The sequence below is a fragment of the Amblyomma americanum genome, chromosome 3 (assembly GCF_052857255.1).
Source record: "Amblyomma americanum isolate KBUSLIRL-KWMA chromosome 3, ASM5285725v1, whole genome shotgun sequence".
NCBI lineage: Eukaryota > Metazoa > Arthropoda > Arachnida > Ixodida > Ixodidae > Amblyomma > Amblyomma americanum.
Genome location: NC_135499.1, coordinates 174510535 through 174529216, shown reverse-complemented (window position 1 = coordinate 174529216; position 18682 = coordinate 174510535). Strand labels below are relative to the sequence as shown.

The 18682-nt window shown below is 47.5% G+C and overlaps 1 protein-coding gene across 3 annotated transcripts in view; it reads right to left on the bottom strand.

The window, feature by feature from the left end:
- Schip1 (Schwannomin interacting protein 1) overlaps window positions 1-18682 on the bottom strand; it is a 112029-nt gene that overhangs the window by 28788 nt on the left and 64559 nt on the right. For all 3 annotated transcript variants that reach the window (XM_077658845.1, XM_077658846.1, XM_077658847.1), the window contains 4 exons: window positions 10998-11062; window positions 10107-10190; window positions 7462-8490; window positions 3988-4369 (listed from right to left, as the gene is read on the bottom strand). In XM_077658845.1, the coding sequence (XP_077514971.1) occupies window positions 3988-4369; window positions 7462-8490; window positions 10107-10190; window positions 10998-11062 (1560 nt within the window). The remainder of the gene's footprint in view (window positions 1-3987; window positions 4370-7461; window positions 8491-10106; window positions 10191-10997; window positions 11063-18682) is intronic.

The window sequence follows — 18682 nt, the reverse complement described above, 5'->3', positions numbered from 1 at the left end:
AATCAGGCTATGGGAACACCGTAGTGGATGAAGCGCTTAAGCGTGGTTGATCTGAGGATCTTGCCTTATCGACGAACTCGTTTTGCTATTACAACCCAACGAAACTCTAGTGTTTCCGCGGGACCACGTCGCATCTCTCTTTGTCTAAATTACGCTCTTAACTAGTCAGATACGACTGTTTAGTGTCAACACTTCAAGGGTAGGGTATGGCTGAATGCATTCACGCTATCCGTATAGCCGCAATAAACAGGAAACTGATAGTTTCCAAATACGCCCATTTCCAGCCCACGCCGTTTTTAAAGCACCGCGGACAGAGAGCTAGAGGGCAGTGAACCCTCCTCTGGTACAGAACGGAGTTCGTGCTGCCCCCTGCTTGAGTGCCTCCAGCAAGGCACTGCGCGTAAGCGAGGGTGCATGCTCCCTTCGGCGCAGTTTATCGCCCTCGGACATGTGCTCTTCGTTTGTGCATGCACCCCTTTCTCGTGTTGCTCCCAGCTAAATAAACAGCCCAAGAGCGGACCCCCGCCGACGCTGTTCGAGAGCGCTTTTTTCTTTCTCATTTGTAGGGGCGAGGGCTGCTCCACGCATCACGCGAGCCCCACGGGGTGAACCCAATCGCTACGGAGATGGGAAGGCTGGCCTCTCGAGTTGGCGAAAGCAATGCTGATTACGGTGGTGCTAAACCCCTTTGAACGACCGCGAACCGTCGCGATAAATATGAGACGCCCTTTATAAACACACTAACCAATACTAGTCAGTCATTTCTCCAGCTTCGCTTGCTCGCGTCCCCATGACAGAGTCCGTGCTGCGCGCCTGCTGCGGGATCAGAGCACCAGGTGGCGCTTCCGTTTGTTTTTGTCTACCCTGTCTTTGCACCTACTTCACTCCTCCAGTTTTTATTATCTTGGTTTTTCTTTTATTCTTCATTTAAAATGAACCTCATGGAGCTGTTGCTTGCTAGAGTAGGCAAGTGCACTGGTGCGTCTGCAATCTGCATTATGCCTGGACAGCAACAACAAAGGTGAGATGTGTTTTCTTGTGTAGTTTTCACGAAAGTGTATTTTTCTGACTGGTGCGGCTGGCTCTCTTTCACACAACAATTATAAGTGTGGGGAGACAATCGAACTCTATACTTTGCCACCGTCCCCTATTCGACAACTAGAGAGCGTTTCTCAACGGCTCTTATCCCGTCAAGGAGGCCTCCATTCTAGACTCATGGCCTCAGCTTTCATCGGCACGAGGGGTCGCCAAAGAGCTACTGATATTCGGAAGCGGCAGGCTTGAGCGGCCGTCTATAGATGCATTAGTGGCAGTTTTGTACACAGACTCGACAGACAGACACATCGGCAAAGTTATATCTGATGTTTTCTTCACCTCTCTTTCTTTTCACTAACTTTGTACCTCTCCCTGCGTGCACAGTACCCAACATGCTACTGTGGCTAACTGCCCTGCTAATTACAGGCTAATTAACTACCCTGCCTACCTTTCTTCTCTCTCTGGCTGCTGGCCCGAAAGACGCGGGTTCGATCCCGGCCGCGGCGGTCGAATTTCGATGGAGGCGAATTTCTAGAGGCCCGTGTACTGTGCGATGTCAGTGCACGTTAAATAGCCCCAGGTGGTCGAAATTTCCGGAGCCCTTTACTACGGCGTCCCTCATAGTCTGAGTCGCTTTGGGACGTTAAACCCCCATAAACCAAACCTTTCTTCTCTCTCTCTCTTTCCTTCTTGCAAGATTTAAGATATACGTCTAAAACTGTGATCACTCCTAGCAGTGCCCCGAGAAGCCACAATTGCATGTGGGACCGTGTGATTTATCTTAAAGATGTTCAGGTTGGCAGCAAACAGCAACTGTGAAAGGTTCATATGTAGGAAGCGAAATTCGTAAATCCCGCTTTGAGCGACTATACCGTATTGAAATTCTTTCAATAGTTAGGATTTGGCAGTGAAAAACGGAACTTAATTTTTGAAGTTTACTCATTCCGAGAACTGATGCACAAATGAGGTCAATGCTTGCAGAGGTTACTTGCACACGTGAGGCTTCTCAGCTGAATGAAACGCGTGCCAATTGTGAATGCAAGAGAAGACGCGCGGTATTAGCGCGCGTCTCCAACCTTTAACACGCGAAAAAAGAAGGATCTCCACTCACTCTCCAGGATTTTGTGACATATATCTCCCCAACGTCATGGCTGATTCTCCTCACACCATCGCGAGCGAACTGGCTCACTTTACAAATCGACTAGGGGTGTGCAAAAAGCACTTCTTCGGTACCGAATCGAATATGAATAATGTAGTTAAAAATCGAATCGAATACGAATCGAATCGTAAAAGAAACGAATCGAGTACAAAACGAAATTTTCTGTGATCTCCGCTACTTGCGTGAAAATTCGTACAAAACGAATATTCATGCGAAACAGCGAAGTGCTATCGGTGTCACTTAACTCATGAACTTAGAGACACTGTGGATAACTCTGTGCGCTGTTCAAAGTAAAAAAAAAATGATAATGTGTCTCTTTGTGAATTGAATTTAAATTTGAATTTAAAAGTTTTGCCGCCACATGTTTAAACTTGATTTAAAGGGCGGGTTGCCGCCATAATTTCGGAAGTGAATTGTGGTGCAGCATAGCCTCGAGGATTCGGTGTCGACGTATGCAGCTTACTGTATGTCGTTTTTTATTTGTATTTTCTAGCTTATACAAGCTCCGTTTTCGGTGAGAGTGGTTTCTTTGTCGTTAGAATCGCGTAGTCTATCGATTCAGGGCCACATCGATTTGTCGTCAGTGTCCCTTTAAAGCAGCAGCTGTCGAAACAGGCAGCACTGGCCTCCATTAGGGAGCACGCATTACGATGTCCGTGTATCAAATTTAGGCCGTCATATATCCTCACAGGAACACTGTCTTTTGCTGCTGATGAAGACAGCGAACAAACTGGCGCCAAATCAGAACTTATGAAAGAGGCGAGGGTTTTAACCATCACCTCCGAAATCGGGAAAGAAGGCAGGGTTTGCCAAGCCTGACTGAATCTTATCGCGTCATCCGGTCCCCAAAGACCATGTGTGAGAGCAATATAAACTCTACCACAAAAATAGGATAGGATAGGATAAACTTTACTGCTCTAGTTTTTTTACACTTCAGAGTGCAGAGGTCGTCTTCATCTTGCGATGTCTTCGCCCTCTTCAGCGAGTGGTGCCCCTATTCCAGGGCCCCATTGGATCTGGCAGCTTTCACAGCATGTTGTACCAGCCTTCGTTGGAAGGCTGGATTGTGGCTGGAAAGCGCTTCCTCCCACTGCTCCAGACACGGTTCCTTCTGATTATGGAAACTATTATGGAAACTATTATTTCGGATCATGGGAACAAAAATAAACCGTGCTGCGGCGCTGAACCGTCCCTCCCACGTAGCATGCCATGCGGCGTCGCAATAGAGATCGCCATTTGAGCAATATCGAAAAAAAAAGAAAGCCCGTGACGTGCCCTATTCCAATTTCGCTCCAATTATTCGAAATCGATTCAAGAACTTCGACAACGAATTCGATTCGTTCCGAATAAAGTTGGACATGGAGAATTTGATTAGTTCAGTGAATCGAACAGAATTATATTCGATTCGCTATCTGAAAACGTCGAATATTCGCACACACCCCAAAAATTGGCGGTGGTTTAGCTCTGGTTAAACCTGGAGTGACGCGATAGCTACAGCTGGCCGAGTGGAACTTTGTCACGTGACCATCATCGTGACGAACCACGTCATCAGCCACGGCGCCGCGCCGCCGGCAGCTGCTCCGCACCACGTGACCAACCACGTGACAGCGTGGCGGCGCAGCCACGCTGAAGGCTCGAAATGCTACCGTAATGTAGCTATCGCTACAAAAATTTACGCATTAAAGACACCGCTTTGTTCCCTAACCTCTTCAGGCTTTCACCTCACATGTCCCGAGCTCCCATAGCAACTCTCGTCCCAAGAATGGAATTGTGGGTAACTTTCAGTTGCTCACCCTGGCGAGCCAGTCGTCCTCCTTGGCGGCGCGGCTCAGGTGCCTCTCCATGGCCTCCCAGTCGATGGTGGGCATGCTCGTCTCGATGTTGTACACGTCGAAATCACCGCAGCGTTCTGGTGACAACGATGCCCGGTTTCTGCGTCGGTCTGCGCTGCTGGTGCTGCTGTTGGCGGCGGCCGAGGCGGCGGAGCGCGTTGCCGGGCGGTTGGTGCCCTCGGCGGCGGGGAGCTTTGCCGATCCCGGGGCCGGAGCCACCGAGAGTCGCGAGCGACGCACCTTCTCCGGCGTGAAGTTGAGCAGCGATGCGGCCGATGTGGTCGCCTCCCGCGTCAGCTCGGCCTTGTCGAAAATCTTGGCCACGTTCTCCGGGAGCGCCCACCTGCATGCGGGCGCGTGATTGCCGCTCAGTTTCCACACTGGATGGCAGCAAGAGCCTTTGAGAGAACGCACCGCGGAGAAGGCGTGCAAAAAGGGGTGTTGGAAAGCAAAGATAAACAAAGCTGCAAAGAATGCACCTGTGACTAAGGGTTTTTGCGTTTTTCTCATGAGTCCAAAGTGTCTTTTTCAGTCCACCTTGGCACACGTTGCTGTCGGTGGATCTGCCTGAAGCTGCAGGGGAAGTGGCTTTCGAGAGGCGGAGGCAATGCGGCAGGATGCCCCCCCCCCCCCCCCCCCCCTTTTCGGTCCCCTGGCTCGCTTCGAAGAGCGCCAAGCGGACATTATCTGGTATTCTTTTAATCACAGCCCTTGCAAGACATTTGCGTTATTTCACAGTGTTCCGATATGAGCAGAGTTTAACGCTGCGCGCCATGCTGTCTTCGTGCTTGTTTCGTTCTATTTCATTTTTTTTTTCATTTTCATTTTATTTGTTCTTAGTTTTCTGTGCACAGAAAGCTAAAGCATCAGGGACAAAAGGTACTGTGCACCTGACTAGGTCCCTAAACCCTTACATTGTTCGGAAACAGTGCAATTTTTCACTACAAAAAATACAAACATCGAACGTAGGGAATTCAAATGAAGCAACTACAAATACAGCACTAAAAGAACATTATATACAGAATTAATAAAGGAGCATTACAACAAACACATAATACTTCAAGGAAAACAGTACTAGAACTAATCAACAACGCAGACATAATTCTCCACGTAAAACAACGCAACAGGTCTTTCACGAAAAGGGATCACGTATTAATAAATAGAAAAGTGTTATCGGACAGAGGTCACCATTATTAAGACATAAATTCATCAAAACATATCAAACAGCGGATCATTGCTCAAATAAATATTTAACTAAGTCTATTTTAAACACTCTGGTTGAAGAAGTTTCGATTGCGATGTTAATTTCTCTATTTTGATTTAAAAGTGAGGGTATTAAGTACTTAAAATTTTGCTGGCCATAGTTGGTCCTAAGTCGTGGCATTCTGTATTTAATTACTCTAAAAAGAAAGGATTCATTTATTTTTCAAGATATAATTGCTCAAAAAATAAAGCGCGATTATTCCTCCTCTCTAGATAAGTGTGCATTGCAAGTTTATATGTATATAACTGATGTATATACAACACGGTGTGTCTTTCGAAAAAATCTCTGGTTGTTGTCCGAGGATTTAAACCTTCTACTGCTTTAATGGCTTTATTTTTAAGGGTTGTTAAAACTTTAATGTTATTAGAAGTTGTTGTTTCCCAGATTAATACTGCATCAAGCCATAATAAAGGGTTAATCTAAATTTCTCCGGAATTTGGTTTCGAAGCTTCCACAATGCACAAATTAACTTTGCTAACTTTAATTTTATGTTGTCTACATGCTCATTCCATGATAAAAATTCATTAAAGTATACACCCAAAAATTTAATGTATGATGTTGATCGTATGGTTCCGTTGCGATAATACAAGCTGAAGTTGCTATCTACCAAGAAATTTCTTGACCGAAAAACAACATATTTGGTTTTGTGTGCATTTAATTCTAACTTATTGCAGAATAACCTGTCAGAAAGTTCTCGTAACCAATAATTCGCAGTTTCATTTATGTGCATCAAGTCGGATCCACTAAAAAAGAAATTAGTATCATCAGCATATAGTATTACCTCATCTGTATTAGGCATATTGCATATATCATTAATGTAAAGTAAAAATAAAAGTGGGCCTGATATTGAACCTTGCGGGACTCCTATGGATACAGTGCCAAGACAAGACGAGCAGTCGCCTATCATCACATACTGTTTTCGATTTGAAAGGTAACCTTTAATAAGGGTTAACGTAATGCCTCTTACGCCATAACAACCGATCTTGTTTAACAATATATCATGATTTACAGAGTCAAAGTCCTTTATTTATTCGTTCTTTCGTAACATGAAGTGTTCTGTGAGATAAAATTTCGTTTTTTTGTTTTTGTTTTGGCACGTAGGCTTGGCTTACACCGTGATGCACGCAATGAAGGAAGACTATGCTGCGGCCCTGCGACACATATTTGGAGCGAGCGGTAGGATTCAGTTCGTCCATAACACAGCTCTTGCTTTTTGGTGCTATCTTTCGACACACTGGCAATGCACGTTGAGTTTTACGACGTCTAACCAAAATTTTCCCTTTCATAATCTGCCGAAAGTCACGCTTTGAAACGAAACCAAAATAATCCTATTTGCTGATCCGTTAAAACCTATACGCACTTTTCATCAGGCTGCAAAAAAAAAAGCAGCACAAGCACCACAACTTTTTTCCAAGCCTCGGTGAGCAGTATGTAACAAGCTGGCTCAGTCCCCTGCCCCCAGCTCTCAAAGCTCTATTGTTGTACCGTGACGCACATCACTGCCTTAAAAATGCATGTCTCTCTAAGTTCATAGTAATATGCAATGCCGGACCATTAGTCTATTTCTTATGGACACACAGCTCCGCCTGATCAATCATAGTAAGTCGTTTAATTAGAAAAACACACCACAGACAAAACGCACCACTTTGCCATAAGTTTAGAGCCCAGGGTGTTTGCTTCTTGGTCACATCATGTGGCTTGTAATGCGTCGTTAGTGATCAAAATCTTCTGACGGGAAGAAGATTTTCGGTCCTGCCCCTTCCAACACGTTACGGCTTCAACGAATGCAACAGGAGCCCCATCCTGTGAATTTAAAGCAAGCCATATCTAGGCTCTCAAGTTTTGACAAAGGCTGCACATCAAATTCTTCAAAACGAAATAAATTCGTAAAACAGTTACTCAAAAGGGACATTGAATCATGATGAACGTACCTCACAAGGAAGGTCTTTGGACCGTGATAGACCAGGCATCTTTTGTTGATTAACAGAATGTCTTCAGACAAGTGACAAATGATAAACACAACTACCTATAGCCGGAGAACTGCTTCTAGGCAACTGCGGTAAAGGATATCTCAGTGGACATAAAATATTTTTTTCTTTGCATCAAAACTCATGACTATTTTAAAGCTAAGAGTACTCAGCAAACTTTGCTTTGTACGTACGCCAATTTACCTGGACATATCATCTGTGAGCGCCGAATCCTCACCCGCTGCAGCACAGTAAGGTGGGAGCTTCTCAGCGCTTCCCTCCAGAAGGTGCTTGCGTCGGGATGCGTTCTGCATATCAATTTCCGCCTTAGTAGCCGCGGCAGAGTTCAACGCATTCTCGCGCTCTTCCAGTATCCTCAGAGGGGGCAGAAGGTCTGGAAGAAGTCTCACGTCCTCTTCGCGGTAAGGTTTTCTCCTGCTCCGGCTGGAGAACTCCTCGGCTTCAGCCACCGAGGAGAACGGGTCTGCGCTGTTCACAATCTTAAGGTCACCAAAATCCTCGGCGGCCGCCCGCTCGCGGACGTTGGCGTCAGTCTTTTTCACTTTGTCCATGAGAAATCCATCGTCCGGCTTCCACGCGACGTCCCTGAGGACGTTGGCATTGCTCACCAAGTCCACGGACATTGTCGAAGACGTCATAGAGGCCATACCAGTCATGGACGACGTCAGCGAAGACGCCAGAGACGCCGTGCTGCTTCCTTCGCTCATGGGACTGAAGTCGTTGTACTCGCCGGACGTCGGCGAGGGGCCCACGTTCAGTGAGAGGACGTTGGCCATCAGAGCAGTGACCGGCTCGGCCGTGACGAAGTGTGTCACTGCGTCGTGGCCTGTGTCCAGCTGAACGTCCTCACTCCCCAGAAGCAGCGTGTCGATGAAGTTGTTGTTAGGCTCGATTCTCTTGTTGGCGGTCCTCGGCACGTTCATCTCGGTGACCCCACTGTCTTCGGACGATTCCTCCTCGTCGGAAGAGGACGACGCGGCCGAAGAGTTTTCAGAGCCGGAGCCGTAGTCGTCGCCGGCCAGTATGTTGGCCTTGGCGGCGGCCAGCAGCGGGCTGGTGTCTTCGAACTCTTCCTCGTCGTTGTCCTGGTCCGACAGCTCCCTATCCTCGGGCTCAGACGACGACAACGACATGGCGCGGACGCTGTCGGCGTCCGGCGAGGCCAGGTCGCAGGGGGCGCCACGCTCGGGAGGCCATGCCGAGGTACGAAACCTGCGCGGAAGTTGGCGACGTGCATTCGGACCAGGTTTGCAAATAAAGGAATGGACAAATGAATTAAATACGAGGACTAGCTTTATCTGTCGAGCAAGAGGAAAGGCAGATGGCGTGCGGCATAAGTAGCACGCAGAGCTAAAAGTCGGTTCATTATGTCTTTGGTTAGAGTGTGCGTACATAACGCAGGAAAACTCCGAGTTAACTCGACTGCCACTAATTCGAAAAACTGGATAATCCGGACACTACGTGAGGTCCCGCCAAACTTGAGTACAATTCTGGGACGTCGAACTCTCGTCAATTTGGAGGAATTTGGATGCTATTTGGTTAATTCGGACAGGCGGCGGAGTTCGCGTGTGAACTGGGGGCCGGTGGGGATAAGTGAGCGATTCAGGAGTCCGGGCGCTATAGCGCAAGCAGAGCTGGCGCAAGTGGCGCGCTGGAGTTGTACCGAAATGTAAAGGCGCCTCGCTTACCGCTTTCACCGTAAGTGGAGAAAGTACGCCGGTGTGCTTTTTTGTTTTGTTGTCGCGCTCCGCCATTTTCTTCTTTATAGTCAAGGGTTCGACGAAAGCTCGTCTGGTCAGGCATTAGTAGAAGCAAAAGATTACAGTCACTGACCAAGTCAAAGTAATAACAAATTGACGTTTCGGAACCCGTACGGAACCCGTGCATCGCGGAGCCTGTGGTCTAACATAACGCTGTAAGCGTATACCCAGGGTGTGCAGTTATGTATTTTTTTTCTGGCGAGGTGTGAGTGGGAGGAGAGAGGGGAGGCTGTTGATGCCCCAAGTGTCACAGGAGATATTTGTGTTAGTTCACTATCTGACAGCGTGCGCGCTGCACCATTTGGCGGACTAGCATAAAGGTGTTACTGACACGCAAATTTCTCACGCCAAGCAATCAATGAATGCAGATTTTATTTTTTTACAAATAAATGTATGTTGACGTGGGACCATTTTTCATGTTTATTGTTGGTTCTCTCGATAAATCGACATTCCGTTCATCCGGAAATTTTCTACGGTCAGGTGAAATCAGGATTAACGAGGTATTATAGCAGTGTGATTAAAAAAAAAGATGGTCAGAGCGAACACACATCGACGACTGGAACGATAAGCACTGCAGTTTGCAGCAGGCCTGCTTCGTGCGTATAGTAACCCTTTTTTTACCGCATTTTTTCTTTCTTTTTTAGCTACTGTAGCCTTATGAATGAGCCCCAAGAAGTCCATGTAATGAACCCAATATTGGAAATGGATGGTTTCACTCTGGACCGGCCTTTGCTAACATGTCTCCAATATTGGGCCGATTACCTTTGCTGCTTGTGGCGCTAAGAACGCTCACTGCAAACATTTCTGCTCAGCTATAGGTCAACCAGCAGTAAGCGCGGCTGTGCTATGGAAGAGATCACAGGGATTCGTATTTGGGTTGCTTGGTTTAAACTTTGCAAATAAACGCCTGCTAAATCGAAGCTGCGCTGTCCATAGAGCACAAATAAAATATACTGAAAAAGGATAAGATTGTTGCTAAAAAATGAATAAAGAACGTCGGTAGGAATAATACCAAATAATCGACGACAGTGCGAACACTCGTTTCGGAAAGCATACATGAATACTCACAAAAAGTTTTTTGGTGGTGACTTGCGCTCCGAGAGACCTCTGTAGGACCTTAGTCGGTCCTCATATCGGGGGCTGACGTGGCGACTGCGAAAACAACGACAACGATCGATGCACATTTTTGGTGTTTCAAGAGCGAACGCGGCCATACATTGGCACGGTCAGGGACGTATTCAAGGGGACTGGAGCCCCCCCCCCCACCTCCCCGAAATCGTGCTCACCCCCCCCCCCCCCCCCCCGGGCTTCGCCCTATACAACTGCCTCAAGCCCGTCCCTAAAAAAAAATTTCTGGCTACGTTCCTGGGCACGTCAGTACCTCGTCATACTAAAGGCTAAGGTCTGGGTGAATTCTCAGATACGGCGAATAAATCTGTCAAGCGAAACGAACCTAAAATCATGAAGGTTTCTGCGCAACCATAGCGATGGGAGAACTGGTGTGCATAGGTCTCTCAAGTTAAGAGAAAGTTGCATGTTAGGCAAGCTGCAAACGCCGAACATTATAGTGTCAAGTCAATGGATAGGCGTCTGTACTGACCAAAGGAATGAAGACTTTTGGCATAGAGGAGACTTACTAGCGCAGATATATACAGGTTTACCGGACCCGGCGCAGCGTTAGAAGAGCGGCCAGGCGATGCCACTGCGCATGCGCAGCAGGCGTCCGGTAAACCTGTATATATCCGCGCTAGTCCCTCTCCGCTATGATAAAATTCTCTAACATCTGCTGAAGAGAGTAGTGATCGGTCAAGAGTAGAAGCCGTGTGGACCCTTATGGGTCGTGTTGGCTGCATGTACGTATGCGAAAATATTGCGATATTTCCTCAAAAATAACATAAATAAATTTAAAATACCGCAGGGGAGCATGTGGACGCGGAAGACAAAGTCTGTGGGACTCACCTGCGCAGGAGGCATTTCTCTTCCGGCAGCGGAGCGTTCAGTTTCAGCCTCATGTCGGCAAAGTCCTGCGAACAGCAACAAGAAAAACAAAAATAAATTTCGATGCAGTCTAACCGCGTCTGCTGTAATCCCTTCTGCGGCACGAAGTGCTCTGTTAGTCCTTCATTCTCCCCAAGCGTAACACTACAGCAAATCGTTGCTCAGCCTGGATTATACGGGCCAAAGTTTGTGTCGTCTGCGCCAAAGCTTCTACGATAGTCTGCATGAAGATTATACGAAGAAACGAGACGTGCATCTGTGCGCATAGATATATCCATGCGCACAGATGTCCTCATTTCGATAGAGGTGTCCTTTCAAGGCAATTATTGTGCAGAGCACTTGGCATTTGAGTTGCGTAAGAACTTTTTCGGTTCGACGCTAGTGTTCCTTTAGGTTAACTGCCCTTTCTTTCCTTCACCCTCCTATCTCTCTGATTTCTGCTTCGCTGTACCAATATACAAACACCCTCATTGCGTGCATACGAAAAGATATTAAGCCTGCGTGCTGTACGCGTAAGTGCAAAAGGTAGGAGGTATTTTAATAAACCGCATCCTATGCACCACGTGACAAAGTTCATTATCATATATATCTTTATCACCTTCGCTCAGTGTTTCCAGACTTGGCAACCAGGTGCGCGGTAGTGAAGACGGTGAAATTAATAAACGCATCAAATTACGTGCCCAGTTTACTCAGCGTCGTGATAACCGATTAATATTATTATCCTACTACAAACGACGCGCATTTTCAATAAGGGAACAGTCCCGTCGGCTTGGTCCGCAGTTAGTCTTCATTAGGCGTTAAGCCAGCCAGTTCGAGACTAAGGCGCGCTCCGCCCACAGCTCCGGCGCCCGAGGCCGGACGTCGGTGCAAATACGGGCGGGCCGCTGGCGTGGCACGGTTTACGCGAACAGCCGCTAGGCGGCGTGGACAGCGTGCGACACTCCCTGTACGTCGCTGGAGATATATTGGCGGTTGTGACAGCGCTCCGTCGAGGTGGCATGCAGCGAAACGCAGTGCGTTAGGAAAAAAACAAACAACGAGAACAGCAACAACAACAACAACAAAATGAAGAAGTACCCTACAACAAACTACGCCCATTCAGTGACGCAAGAACCCGAAGAAAATGCGCGCCCTAAATAGAAAAAAGAAAAAACGAACTGCGAGTAAAAAAAAAAGCGCTCCCAATGGAGGCGTGATGCGTTGGCCGCCTGCGCGTGAGGCCAATGAAAGCAAAATAGAAGCCGAGAAGAAAGGAGGATAAACTCCAGAGGCCAGCTTTCGTTGCCATGGCGACGGCGCAAACTAGATGACGTCACAAGCATTGCGCGTCCGGCCACCGCCGCCGCTGTGATGCGAGCATACTATATAGCGGTAGCTGTCTCCGGGGGTGGCGAGGCAGAGCAAATTGCGACCCCGGAGAAGCTTGCTGTTGTCACCGTCTTTCGCGCACTGTTGCCCGAGAGCGCTTGACAGGATCGGTGTACAGGTGAAATGCGGTGTGCAGACAGGCAAGACAGCCCGCGGTATTTGACGAGACGTTGCGAGCGAGAAATGTGCCATTGTATAAATAAAGGACGTGCGCAAGGACAGGCGAAACCGCGACACGAATGCTGAAAAGATGCCAAACGAGCATGTTGAAATCGGTGTAAAAATATGATATTTGCGAAAGTAGTTCGGCCGTAAATTTAGCTATACAATGCTGAGTGCTGACATAATCCTAAAATTTCAAACACAGCTTAATTGTTTAATAATTCTAAGCCGCTGTAGCTGCAGCGTGGGCTATGACGCAGTATGTAGTGGAAGGCTTTGGAATTGATTTCTACGCTCGACTTTGAAGCTCTTCAAATGAAACACAAAATCTTTGGCGTCTTTGCGTTTCGCTTACATCCATGTGTCGCCGTCGATAATAAGGAAAAAAAAAACTACTACGACGAATACCGAGACCTCCGAAACAGCTCTCTCTTGACATTCACATATAAACAAAACCACTTAAAAAGCCAGCAAAAATTTTTATCGTTCTAAAATTTTTTTTCTCTCTCAATATCTTAGGTTGTGTAACGCTATATCAGCCCCCGGGAAGAACCGTTGCCAAAGCTGGAGACGCGTGGGCTCGGTCTCAGGGACACTTAAATAAAAGGACGCGGGATGGAACACAAATCGTGCGAGTGGCGGCAGTGTCTCTCGTGATGGAGCCTGTTTGCCTAAGTGCTGTCGCGGCATTATGCCGAAGCGTCTGCGGCGTCGTCCTCGCCGGCGCCTGACAAATGCGACGGCGCCTCGAGGAATGGCCATCGATCACACTGCCCACACACTGACGTTGTGGGGCGCACCGCTATATATACCACACAGCGGGCTGACCGCGGCCCGCATATATCGCGGTTAGGGCTGCGCCGGTGGTTGCCAAGCGATCATATACATCGTCGGCGAGCACAGACTGCCTCCACGTTGACTACGGGCACAAGGGAACACTGCGATTTGGGCAGCTGCGACCGTGTTCAGCGTGAATAGGGATTTGGGGCGTTGTTGGGAATAGAACGGAGACAACATGCAGAGTAAAAGAATCGGGAAGCCTATGAACGCTCTTCTGTTAGTTTTTTTGCTTTTTTTACGCCGTTAACGTTTAGGTATATCTTCATTTTCTGGTCTTTCACGTATACTGAAGAGTGCAAACGGGCGCAAACTTCGTAATTCCAATTATTTCCTCAGTAATAAAGGTTATGTGCATTTAAGAAATGAGGAAGGTGGTAACGCTCGCTCGCACGCACGCACGCACGCACGCACGCACGCACGCACGCACGCACGCACGCACGCACGCACACACACACACACACACACACACACACACACACACACACACACACACACACACACACACACACACACACACACACACACACACACACACACACACACACACACACACACACACACACACACACACACAAACACACACCTCTCTCTCTCATTCCTTGAAGGAAAGATTACTGCTTTTCTTTATGTGCAGTGTACAAAAGGGGAACTGTAACGCTCAAATATCCATTCATTGCGACATTGGTTGGCAGCAAAGTTCCTATTTGTGTAACTGCGCCTCAAAGCCACTGTACCGGGCGCTCCTTTAATTGTGTCACGTTTTTTTTTTCTTTATGTCGGTCCTATCTTGCCAAAGATGGTGCAACCACTGGCCCGCTATTCAGTTTTGCTTGCCTCCAAAGAGACGGCGGAACGCTGCCTTCTACGCCCTGTGCAACACATACTCAAGAAACAAGGGCGGCTGACGCTCCAATTTATATCAGTCTAAGCGCAGTTCTAACGCTCGTTAAGTCTGACCCTCTTTATTTTCACTGAACTTGACGCGTATCAGTGTCTACCATTTTTCATTGTCTGAAAGCGCCTGCAGCAAGGCTAGCATGCTAACCAACGTATCGTGCGAAAGCTTTCATACTTTTTTTTTCCACCGCCTTTGTATTGTGCCTGCGCAGACGGGCACTGTGTGACAGACGCCAGTGCAAGGATGGCAGTAAAGAGACGACAGCGGATGAAACTGAGTCACTGCTCGTTCACCCGCGTCGACAGGTCGTCAAAGAGTCAACCGAACACTGCAGGGCGGCTCCAACGGTGCGTTTCGCCCAGCCACGGTAGCACGGGCCAACCCTGTCAGCTTTAACCGGAACGCGTGACCTCGCGTACCTCACCCCCAGCAGGTACACACACAACCTATGTTAACAATGGGCACAGACTTCGCCAACTTCAGCCGGAACGCTTGAACCAGCAGTGCACGGGGTGTCGTCTTAAAGACAAACACCTCCGTTACCGCCGAGGTTGTGCAAGCAGGCTATGACGCATCTCCTTCAGCCAACCTGACAGCGGACGTCAAAATAAATCCATGGCGAGTCTTTCTGCCGTCAGTGAGGTACAGTCGCGCCGCGTTAATTATGCGGAGGCGAAGTAAAGCGCAGTTGTCACAAAACATGCAACACAAACTTCGAAGCCACACACTGTGAACACGTAATCGACAACGGACCGACACACTAACAGAGTATTTCTTTCGCCGGCGAAAAGGCGACCACCTATTCAAAGTACTGTTCTTTCTGCAGCTCGCTATGAGGACGAAATTAGGAAAGAAAAGTTGCAGATACACAGGTGAGGTGCTGGCTGATACTGCCGCAGAAATACATTCCTATTGAGTGCTCATAGAAGCAGCTCTCGTTATTGTTGTTGTTGTTGCCTTGGCGACATGGCACAGCTCTCTTTATCGAGGCTATCTTTTCCTTTTCATCATCTTCCTATTCTTGCAAGCTCACCTGAATATCACGCTCTCCTATACACAAGCGGTCATGCATGCAGCGTACGATTTACGTGAGCATGTATCCATTACATGGAAGTGTTTATTGTTATCCAGGTTAAGCTCTGCTGCGTGGAAACAAAAGTGAGTAACAATGCCGCATGCAAGTCTTAGAAAACATTCGTAAGTAAAAAAAAAAGACTCGTTATGAAACGGCACCCTTAGCTGCGCCGGCCACCCTGCGCTAACAGTTTAGCAACCTGGAACTGACGGCACAAGCGCAGCAGTGCGTACACTCATTGATATTACTGCTCGCAATCCGCACCTAACGAGCCATATATCCTCTTTAGGCCTGAGTGGAAATTCGGCTCGTTTGTGCACATTAAAATATTTTTTTTCAAGTATTGATGTTTCCGGAAACGCACGAAAAAAAAACATGGAGCCATAGGTCCAAGAAAGCTTTCTTTATTGCATTGCTCTGTTATCTGTGCTATAGGTTTCTGTGTTTTCTTAAACACGCAACAGTGCATCGAGACACATATTAAGCGCAATACATTCGTGGCTAATAATCTGTATGAACCAAAATTGCAAATAAGCTAACTGTCAAGCGCGAAGAACTTAACGGTTTGTTGTATGCTGCCCAAGTTTCAGTTTCGTTTTCCCTACGTCCTGTACTACCATCATCAGCACTGTTCTCTCTTCTTTGCAACCCACACACTGCTGAAAATAAGGAGTCCTGAGCAGACGTCTGCTCCTCTCTGTTCCTTCCGTCTGTATACCGGATACCACACAGTTATTTAGCCGCTGGTAGCACGAAGCTGATTTAGAACAGAGAACCAACTTCAGAGGCTGCTCACGACACTCTCTTTTTTATTTACTTATTTATTTACAGTATACTACAGACCCTAAATGGGTCCTGGCAGGAGGGCAAAAAGGCATAAAAGAAATACGGCAAATAACACCGCAGAACAAATATAAATAATGGCCAGAACAAGAAACAAGCACTAAGAAACTGTCAACAAGCAATTTTGTCACAGGCATTGATGTTGTTTAGTAGATCAGGCGGGAGTTAATTCCATTGTGTTATTGTGCTTGGAATTCTGCACAATTCTTGAAAAGGTGACTACGCGTAAGCATGGTAAGTATTCGCTATTTTCCACACGCAAGCCGGCGCTGAATTGGAGCGTTTTTTTTTTCTTTTTAAAGAATAGGGCTAGGCATTACAACGTGCGCGCTGTCATAGAATAATATGCCCACTGACCTCTCGTATGGTTCCCTCAGAGTTGCCAGCATATGTACGAATCTGCCGGCTGCAGCAGAACAAAGACGCTGAGGGATCTCCTTTCGAAGAAGAGGTTACACAATCGACGACACACGTGGAACGCCCCTATTCGTGAACTCTAACAAGTAAGAAGAAAAATATTCCCAGGCGCATTTTTCTTTTTACGTATTCCAAAACTCGGTGCGAAAGGACAATACTTCTCGACTCAACAACACACAGAACATACGACCAGGCTTCGTACACGTCGCTTGCGCAACGCCTGGTCATGCAGGTGTGCCGAGGAAGCATTGTTTTCTGTCCTTAGAAGCGTGCGGCGCAGGTTGTTGCAGGTCGCGATTGAAATGAAAGAACCCCCAAAAGAACTCCTGGATGTGACAGCGAGTCATCCGACACTGACAGCGCGCCTATGAAATCGAAGGTTCAGTTCTGAAGACGACCAGTTTTCCCGGTTCAGAAAAAAATGCGAGCCTATTGGCCGCACGTGTAGCCGAGAAATGGCGATGTGTGCGAAATGGCGAGCGTCTAAGAGCAAACGGAAATCTACGAGGCGCTAACGCGGATTCGTAAAGTGCGCGAAAGCTACAGCTGCGGGCTATTTGTGTAGCCGTCGCGGGATATGATCGTCACGTTCGTCAAGCACCTGAACTTTTGTTTTATTGTCGTTCCCGCCAATAGGACAGCGTCTAAGAAAAAGATTTCGCTCACCTACAGCGAATTCTGAACGTCCTCTGTAAAATGTCTCCGCTCCGTTCTCCCAGCATTTGTCAAAAGTGCGTCGGCTCTTCTGCGCATCGCCGAAAAAGTCGCCGAGTTATGGTCTTAGCCTCGGACATCGCTGTTGTCTAAGAGTCGGTAATAGGGCAAGTCGGAAAAAAAAAATTGGAGGGGACACTTAAGGTCAGCTTTTAGGGTACGGCGCGATAACGTAATGGGTTAATTCCTACGTATGCAGAAGATCGTTCTCTACTTTACATTCATAGATCCTTGCAAGTCCTCATACCCCTCCTGGCGCAGTGGTGCAGAAGTTGAGATAAGCCACTGCCCTGCGATGGTAGGTGATCCCTGCGGTGGGCCTTATGTGGCCCATATTGCTCTTCCCGAGCGACCAATCATTAATTCAACAGCCACCAGCCATGGTGATGATGCCGCAAGGTCACGTGGCCTAGGTGGCCCACCAGCCCCTTCTGGGGACCGCCTGCCAGAACCATGCTCGTAATTTTTCGCTCAAAACGCCGACACCAACAACGCCGACACAGGATTTTGTGGGGAACGGGGCCTTTAACGCTATGGCGTCAAAATAGTTAAGGGCGTACCTCGTATTTGTGTGGTATGGTTAGTTCAGTAAGAAATTGCTGTCTGCTTTGAGGGTACAGAAATTTCGCAATGCCAACGCATGCAGTTTCATCCCAGGGCAAGACGACGGCTCAGTGCGCTCGTTGACTTCCGACCAATGATGAAGACATAGACGGTCCGATCAGCGTGTTCTGGAACTTTTCACCCCTCTGGTGTCACGAAAAAATAACGAATGTGCGCAACTATAAAAATGGTCAATGTACTGCTCATAGGCTCTATTGCCTTCCTATAGATATCTAATTCTGTCTATTTATAGTCTATAGAGTGTCTATAAACCAAAGTCTGCAATAAGTGCATGGCCATGAACCAATAGATTGTCTACAGACTATCGATAGGATTTGTATTGTTTATAGACTTTATAGAGAAGTCTATGGACAGTCTATAGTCTATGGACAGTCTATGGAGTTTCTAAAGAAATTTTCATAGGGCCGATCCTTTGGCGACGTTAATAAATGCACTCTTCTAAGGGAAAAAAAATATGGCGGATGACGTAGCGCGGTTAGGCCAAATGCGAATTATGTGCGCTAACACTTCGCTCTCGGTTCAAGGCTTGGCTTTCAAGGTCAAGCAGGCTTCATACAAAGATAAGTGAAATCGGACTCAAGCTCCGCCTTCAGGATATAAGGAGATAGAGTTAATAGGTGACTGTCCGTATGTGCGGAACCGGTCGTTCTCTACTTAACATTGACATGTCGCCGGGAGTCCTCATACCATTCCTGGCGCCATGGT